The 8,635-nt window shown below is 47.8% G+C and overlaps 1 protein-coding gene across 1 annotated transcript; it reads right to left on the bottom strand.

Annotated features, from left to right (window-relative positions):
• Nucleotides 1–1,040: 1,040 nt before the first annotated feature.
• On the bottom strand, nt 1,041–6,874 carry LOC148378438 (janus kinase and microtubule-interacting protein 3-like). The gene is made up of 11 exons (XM_088367899.1): nt 6,537–6,874; nt 6,382–6,452; nt 6,141–6,245; nt 5,686–5,927; nt 5,405–5,467; nt 5,220–5,318; nt 4,897–5,130; nt 4,711–4,776; nt 4,581–4,649; nt 4,427–4,504; nt 1,041–1,049 (listed from the first exon to the last, which is right to left on the bottom strand). The coding sequence occupies exons 4-11, from the start codon at nt 5,752–5,754 to the stop codon at nt 1,041–1,043; spliced, it is 687 nt and encodes a 228-aa protein (XP_088224025.1). The 5' UTR covers nt 5,755–5,927; nt 6,141–6,245; nt 6,382–6,452; nt 6,537–6,874.
• Nucleotides 6,875–8,635: the final 1,761 nt, after the last annotated feature.

Here is an 8,635-nt window from a genome sequence, read left to right as displayed (position 1 = left end):
CCATCGCGCCAACAGATTTGAATTTTGGCGGAGGTTCGGGCAATTACGTCATATCCACGGCACATGACTGCGACGTAATACCCGCTTATCTGAAACGGCAGTTAAAAGTAGAGTTACATCAAGTTTTCTTGGAACCTAAACGAATGAAAGAAAACTATCATTTGGCCACAACCAACATTCACAGATACAACACAACGTGCGGGGTTGGGGTTAAAGATTGAGTGAAGGGCCCTCGTTTTAAACTACTGTTTTGAAAAGGAGTGGGAACAAGTAAGACGTATTTAATTTATTTAATGGGAAGTAGTAAGACTTATTAAATTTATTTAATCTACTTTTCTTCCCAGGCAAAATTTGATGTGCTGCAATTCCAAATTTCCAAAGTGAATGAAGGAATGAAGTCCTTTAAATTATGATTTTGTATAAATACTAGGCATTAACACAAAATCGACGGCACAAAATGGGCAGACTTTACTTGTTTGAAAAGGACTGGTTACAAGACAGACTTTTTTAATTTATTTAATGGGAAGAAGACTTATTTAGTTTAATTGATCTATTTTTGTTCCCTGCCAAAATTCGATTTGCTGCAATTCCAAATTTCCAAAGTGAATGAAGGAAAGAAGTCGTTTAAATTATGATTTTGTTTAAATACTAGGCATAGACACAAAATCTACGGCACAAAATGGGCAGACTTTACTTGTTTGAAGAGGACTGGTTACAAGACAGACTTTTCTGATTTATTTAATGGGAAGAGGACTTATTTAGTTTATTTAATCTATTTTTGTTCCCTGGCAAAATTGGATTTGCTGAAATTGTATTTTGCCAAATCTCGATTTGAGACCTGATAGGAAGTATTAAACGCTTAGTTAAATCAATACAAGTTGGTAATAAGAGCGAGTAATGTTGGTTGAACCGATGAATGAAGGTTGAAAGCAATTTAAATTATGACTTTGTATAAATACTAGATATTAACAGAACATCTACTGCGCAAAATGGGCAGAGTTTACTTGTTTGAGAAGGAGTGGCTTATTCAAAACTAAGATTTATGTAATCTGTTTGTTCCCAGGCAAAATTGGATGTGATGCAATTCCAAATTTCACCACATGATGGTGCCCAATTTTGACTTCATAGGACATATTAAACACTTAGCTTGTTATTATGTTCAAGGTAATCAGATTTGTTTATCATTCTAATGGCCTCTTCAAAACTATTCTGGATTACTACTTTGGATCTATTCTACATTACTTGGCAACAACATACTCTGTAACAGATTAGGCAGTATAATCACATATGTTAACTTGAGAGTGCCCACACTCAATCTACTTATCGTGATGTGTTAAATCAATTACTGTTAGACATTATTTGTCTGATAATCTACCAAATCTTTGAATTGAAGAATTTGTGATTTAATTAATAGCTTGTTCAGGGTAATCAGACTTGTATATAATTCTAATGGCCTTCTTTTGAAAACTATTCTGAATTACAACTTTGGATCTTATATTACTTTGCAACAATCTACTCGGTGACAGATTAGGCAGTATAATCACATATGTTAACTTCAGTGCCCACACTGTATTTATTTATGGTTATTTGTTAAATCAAGTACTGTTAGACATGAAATAGGAAGTGTTTAACATAAATGTTATGGCTACTTACCATTGTAGCTCGCTCCTGGTCAATGATATGAGCCTCTTCTTGCAGTGGAAAACTTGCAGCCAACAAACACCGTGGAACCTAAAGGAATGAAATTAAACATTAACATTTCGCCCGGACCAACATTCACACGTACAACGCAACGCGGCTACACTTCTGCAATTACAAACGTAAATCTCCTTAAACACAACGAGTGTTACTTACCGTGTACGCTCTAGGCAAAATTGGATGTGATGCAATTCCAAATCTATCTGAAACGGCAGTTAAAAGTAGAGTTACATCAAGTTTTCTTTTTTAATCAACACAATCATTTACAACCGTTGACCAGAAAGAATCGTCGAAATTCGACGTCCCCCACAAACGCCACGCTCACTCGCTTTTCAGGGCAACAAAAGTACTTCTTTTTAAAAACGATGAGTTGTACTTACCGTGTACGCTCTGGACGGTCCAGTTGCAAGCAGAAAATAAAAATATTTCTCTTGTTAGTCGTATGTTACCATCCGCTGTGTCTTTGTCAACATCGCCGCCATTTTCCTACTTCCTGCTGCGAGCCACGCCCACGGATTTAAATTTGGGCGGAAGCTCTTTCCATTGGCGTCGTTTTTGCGTATAGCAAATCCGATTGGTTGGGAAGGGGGCACGGTTATGCAGCCGAGGGGTCCTGTGATCGGTGGGATGTAAAGTAGGCGTCGACGTCACGTCCGCGTCACGTGACCACGACGTGGCAGACGTCATATAGCAACCGCTGTTTTGTTTAGTAGACTTACAGTTGTTATGCATTGACATAATGGCGCACACACCAAATAGATTTAAATAAATTAAATAATTCTTCTGCCCACTCTCTTTTAAACAAGTTAACTCTCCCCGCGGATTTGAATTCCGGCGAAAGTTACGCCCATCGACGTCACGTATGTCACGTGACCACGACGTGGCAGATGTCATATAGCAACCGCTGTTTTGTTTAGTAGATTTACAGTTGTTATGCATTGGCATAATGGTGTGCACTCAAAATAGATTTGAATAAATATTTCTTCTGCCTACTCCCTTTTAAACAAGTTAACTCTGCCCACGTCCATTGACGTCTTGTCTGCGTCACGTGACCACGACGTAGCGACGTCATATAGTAACCGCTGTTTTGACCAGTAGACTTAGTTATTATGCGTTGACATAATGGCGCACTGGTTAGCATGGCCACCTCTTAAGCATGATGATGCGGGTTCGACGCCTGATCAATGTTAGCATGGAGTGAGCTGAAGTGCATGGCGCTGAAGATTTGAATCTTTGAAATGCGCTGAGGTCTGACATATCAGGCAGAATGGTTTGCCATCACGTTCAACAAAAAATAGAAACTTTCCCACTCTGATTAAAACGTCCTGTGTTCATCTACGTATTTGCTGTGCATCTTTTCCCTGCCATTTCGAGAGCCCAATTGACACTCATAGTTTAAAGAAATGTGTTTGCCCATCCTACTTTGTGGAATTTCACCACATGCGCTTTTGACCAAAATACCAAATTGAACTCAAGTGAAGCCAACACGCACAACCCCCCCCCCCCCCCCACACACACACACACACAAATGTTGATATGAACATAAAAGAGCCGCATGCGGTTCGGGAGTTGCGGCTTGGCCAAACCTGTACTATACAACTTTATTTGTATAAAATTTTCACAACAGCTGTCACACAAACAAAGCGGGAAAAACCGAAGACGTGCGTGTTCCGCCCACGCTGGATTTATTTGCACCTTTGAAAAGACACCGTATTGCCGCAGATGTGGCAAAGAGTACTTTTGGGCATCTGAGACGGAAGGATGTCCAAAGCATCACGTCACCTGCTCTGGTAGGCATGGTGGTGGGACGTTGAGGTCAACCGCTTTGGGGTTGGCTGACTCTTTGATCGCAGGATGCCACACACTTGAAGACAGAAGCAGAAAAGCAGAGCTAAATGCAAAATGTACTCACCGGTGACTCCAATTTTTTTCCCCCCTGAAGAAACAGCTGGACGGGTGGCCCCGGCTGGCCAGTGGGACTCTTGTTATTCTGACCCTTTTTAGTGCGCGTTTGGGGCAACAACCGTTTTTTGTGGCGCTCTCTTCTGGTTCAAAAGTGCCCTGCATGTGAATTTGCTTTTCCTGCCTTCTGATTGGATGAGCGCCGGTGTGACGCGGTGCCTCTGTCACCGTGGCGGGGGGTATACGTTGGCATCGGAGCGTCTGCCAACGTCTGAGACCGGCTGGCAGTGTATCGGAGGTGTCGAGTGCGGTGCCGCTGGAGCTCACTCACCAGCTGGTGTTAGGGCCACAGAATGAAGGCCAAGGAGAAGAATAGAAAGAGAAACAGAAACTTCTCCTCCAATTGTTTGATTTGTCTCTTCTGAGCTTCGATGAATTCTTTCAGCTCTTTGTTCCTCTAGGACGGACAAATGGAAAGTGGCATTCAAAAGCCAGTAAGCGTGCAAGTAAGTGCCGGGCTGGCTTTGGGCCCTTACCTGTTGCGCGCTGTGCAGCAGATCCATTCTCTCTTGGAGGATGCAAGCGTCGCGCTCCCTCAACTCGCACATCAGGGCTCGCTTCCATTGGTCCACGGCGCTCCTAAGCTCTTCTCTCTGATCCGCCGTCAGCACGTCATTCACGCCAGCGTGGCTGGCTTTTTCGCCGTCCGTGGCGGGGCAGTCCCGCTGCGGTAGCGCCTCGTACAACATGGCCTCCAGCTCCAGGATCCTCTGGGCCGCAATCCTCGTCCATCAGTGGTCCGGCGGGAGATTTGAGGGCGGCTTACCTTATGAGCCTGGTCCATGGAACACTTCCTGAAGTCCAACTCTTCATCCAGGTAGCCCTTCTGCTTGCAGAACATATCCTAGCACAGCTCAAGGTCAGAATTGTTGGGGCACATTGCCGGAGTTCCCCTTGGCTGATGTCGCGTGTCTGTCTACCTTCTCACTTTCAATGTCCAACATCTTCTGTTGAAGTGCTGACTTGGTCACTTTGATGTATTTTAACCACTGAGGAAAGGCTGCTGTCACATAAGCAGAATGCGAGAGCGTGCGTGGACGTGCGCGTTACCTTCTCGGCTAGGGTGAGAAGGGTCCTGGCGTGAATCACGACCACCTGCTCCTCGTTGGTGAGATTCTGCAAGAGCCCAAAAGCACAGCGTCAACAAGCTTCTTTCAGCGCAAAGCCTTCCAAAAGTCACATTTGAGCCGCCGAGTCTCGTGGAGTGCGAATATAAGGAGTTCGACATACACTTACGGCGTTATAGCCCAGGATGTCCAGCTTCTTCATCAGATCACTGATGACGATGTCCGGGGGAAAGGCGCAAGGAGCAATGTAAGGTGTTCTGGGACCTCGGGTTAAGGTTAGGGTTGCGAGGGACGCCTTACGTACGCTCACGCCCTCGGCCTCGCAGTAGATCTGCAAAGGGCTGAGGCCGTCTGGGAAACGGACTTGCAGAAACTTCAAGACGGGGGAGCGCCACTCCCTCTCCTGAAAGGCAGAGGCATGCATCCGTCCGTCCGTCCGTCCGTCCGTCCGTCACATCTCTGGCCTCAACACGCTTGTGCGAGTCTTCCCACCTCCAGCTCCAGGATGCGGAACTCAAGCAGTTCGTTTTGGTCTCGGATATCCTGGATGTGCTCTTTCAGACGCGCTTCTTCCGCCTCCATCCGCCTGACCTGAAAAGACAGTCAGACCTCATCTGCGGGGCTTCCCGACAGGTGTGACGCCAAGCGACTCCGCCCAGCGCCTTTCTTTCCGTCACCTTTTCGGCCAACTGCTGATTGCTCTGACGCAGCAGCTGCTTCTCCTCCACCCACTTGACATTCTAGAAGAGACAAACGCGTGGACAGCTTTGGAATGTTGTGTCATTTTCATCCACAAATTCTTTGGTTGACTGGAAAATGACATTTGCTTTTCTCCGCATTTTCCCAGCCACGTTCGGGGGGGGGGGGGGGGGGTTGGTCCAGTAATGCCAGACGGATGAGTGACTGAAGAATGTAGCTATTTTGTCTGAGAAAAAGGTGTGCTCATTGATGAGCTTACCTGTCCTTGTTGCTTCAGCGCTGACTCCAGATCTGCTACTCTGCTTTGATAGTGACCCATTTCTACCATCAGCTTTTCTCTGGTCTGAAAGGAGGAGGAGGGAGGCTCCTCCTCCTCCTTTCAGACCAGAGAACACCCGAGGCTGGGTGAGAACGGGGAGGCTGCGACCCGGCCGGGGGTTGCGGGAAGGGGCGCCACCTTGATCTCCTTCTCGGCGTCGTAGTCCCCTTCGCTGGTCTGGGCTCTTAGAGCGTAGGCTCGTTGCAGCGCTTGATATTCTTGCGTCAGCTGGCGGTAGCGAAGCTCCGCCTCTTCATGCACACACCAATGCAACACAGCACTAGTACCAGAATCAGTCAGACCGGCGACAAAGCACCCGCGACGCAAAGACGAGTCCGATTCCAGGCTGAAGAGGAATGTTTGGTGCCAATACGCTGGCAGAAATGGCGGGCTACCTCTTCGGGTTCCGTGTCGGGGGTTCTGTCGGTGTGAAAAGACAAGGACGATCCGTCCGAGTCCACCAACACGTCTTCGTCGTAGCCGTAAAATGTTTCGATGACCTGCGGGCGCGGAAGCAAACATCTCTCTGAACAAACTGAAGCGACACCTCACGATGAATCGACGAGAGGAACGATAGCGAGAAAAAGGCCATTTCATCTTGCGCAACACCAAGCAGCCGCAAACAAACAGACTCACCTTGCAGGACCTCACGCTTTGTTCCTCCTCAGAGATTCTCGACGTCGGTATCGTAGCAGCAAATCTCTCTCCTGTCGACACAAATAATCCGCCTTTGAGATTCTTTGGATGCAAAGGGAACGAACGGCTCCGGCGCAGAAACAAACGCGACTCACAATGACATTTCTGACATGAGCTCCTGTCTCCAGAGCCTGAAAAACACGTCACCGGCGATGATTGGAGGGACGCTCGTCTTTTCCAAAAGTGACAACTACAGGGTGTGTCAGGGTTTTCCAGATTATCTTTATCGTATCATTGTGTTGCTTTGACTTTGACTGCGACCTGTAATAAATAATATTATTTATCCCTTATTTATCCCTATCGCTTATCCCTTCCTACACAAAGTCGTAAAACACCCCTTGCTATGTTTTGACTAGAGGTCAAGGGCTTCCTCTATTCAATCCACTCTTACACCCACCCTGTTTCTCTTAATTAAAATGCTCGTGCAGGAGCCGAGAGTCAGACTTCATTCGTACAACGGATGGACTCTCCACCTGCAGGTGTCCAAAAGAACTTACTTGTCTCCCGTGTGGTAATAAGTTGCAGCGAGCGCAACTCTAACAGGGTGCATTTTGCCACTAGCTGCCTACGGACAATGACGTCGCGCTCGCGGCTCATGGTTGACGGGCTGAGCAGCCGGGCAAGTCCGTCGTTTTCAGCGCACAGCGAGTGGCAAAGGCGCTGACAAAACGGGAGCTTTGAGCTGCTGAAAACGGCAAAACAAGTCTAAAGCGTGTTCAAACGCGTGCGCACAATGCTCCTGCTTGAAAGGTCGGAATTTAAGGGGCCAATTTTTTGGATGGCGGCCGCCGGCCAAGCTTTGGACGGAAAAGGTTTCCTGGCGACAGCGAGCGAGCGCGGCGCTGCCGTACGTGCACCGAGTCGCCTGCCTGAAGACCTTGGACAAGTCGTCGATGATGTGCCGCTGCTCCACAACTTGAAGGAACTCCATTTCACCGTCCTGCTGGCCGCAACCGCGGTCCAGGTCATTGAGCGAACTAGGCCTTCTCTGTGGAACACAAATGCAGTGGACTCTGTTGGCACGCCGCTGTTGTCCGCGTCGACTTACCAAGCTTGCCATCTCCTCGTTCTCCTGGGTGACAAAGCGCACTTTGTTTTCAAGGCGACACAGCACCAGCGAGAGTTCTTCATTCTTCCTGCTCAGGCGTTTGTTTTTGTACAGGAGTGGCAGAAACTGGCTTTCTGTTTCTCTCAGTCGCTTTAGCTGCAAGCATGAAGTGCGGGATGTGAAAGACGCACAACACGCGGGCCAGAACGTATCCATTCCTTTTGCATCGGTTTGAACGGAATCGTGGCTTTGGCTCCCAATAAAAGACATCTACCAGGCAACCGACTCGCCGCGCCGCTCAACTAATAAGCAAGCGCAATGGGTGCCTCGCTGGATGGCGCGCATCAAACGTAGCGCAAACCTTCAAGCGTGCCGTCAATAAATTACCAGTTCATTGCGCTCTTCAGAAAGCAGGGCGTTTCGATCCTCCAGTTTCCTGATGACTGCGCTGAGCTCAGCGATTTTCAGATGAAACCGTCGCGTGTCCCGATCCTCCTGAGACTGAAAACGCCCCGCAACACACACACACAAGCACTCGTTCAAAGTTCAAAACTGTTTTTGTGCTACCTTCCTCCAGCAACGAACTAAGTCATGCGTACTGCAAGTGTGTGATGAGGTGGCTTACGCAATGAAGAGGATTGCTAGTAGCGGCGTTGACCCCACTTCCAGGGTAGTTTAGGCCCGCCCTTTGGGAATCCCTCAGGGCAGCGATCTGCTGCTCGGCAGCCTGAGTCTGCAGCTGAAGGCGGTGGACGTGGCCGGCCCCAGGGCTTCATCCAAAACACTAACCGCTCTGTCTTTCAGCTTGATCTCATCCGTCTGGATGTACAAACGGGGAGCGCTCAGGCAGGCGGGCAAACTCATTTGCCAGAATTGTGACAAAAACAAAGAGAGCAACCGGCCAATTTTTTTCTTGAATCGACTAGAACACCTTTGCTGTGACAAAAGCGAAGCGAGCAACCGGACATTTTCTTCTTGTGAAATAGAATAGAATAGAATGCCTTAGGTGTCATTGCACTGCAGGTATACAACGAAATTGGGAACATAGCCACGCACCGCGCATCTGATCAGTCCTACCAGTCGGCGGATCTCCCTCTCGCAGTCTCTCTTGGTTCGGCTCAGCTCCTCCCGATGCTGGTGATGAGC

The sequence above is a fragment of the Syngnathus floridae genome, unplaced genomic scaffold (assembly GCF_059516105.1).
Source record: "Syngnathus floridae isolate MCC-2025c unplaced genomic scaffold, RoL_Sflo_1.0 HiC_scaffold_45, whole genome shotgun sequence".
NCBI classification, from domain to species: Eukaryota; Metazoa; Chordata; class Actinopteri; order Syngnathiformes; family Syngnathidae; genus Syngnathus; species Syngnathus floridae.
Note: the sequence above shows the minus strand (reverse complement) of the source record. Positions and strands in the feature narration are given on the sequence as shown.

What these genes read in the sequence shown, in the direction of transcription:
- LOC148378438 (XM_088367899.1), bottom strand. Translation starts at nt 5,754, where the DNA reads ATGGTAGAAATGGGTCACTATCAAAGCAGAGTAGCAGATCTGGAGTCA. An exon ending in TCCGCATCCTGGAGCTGGAG is followed by an intron (nt 5,131 to 5,219) that starts GTGGGAAGACTC and finishes TCTGCCTTTCAG; the next exon opens with GAGAGGGAGTGGCGCTCCCC. An exon ending in ACATCCTGGGCTATAACGCC is followed by an intron (nt 4,777 to 4,896) that starts GTAAGTGTATGT and finishes GGGCTCTTGCAG; the next exon opens with AATCTCACCAACGAGGAGCA.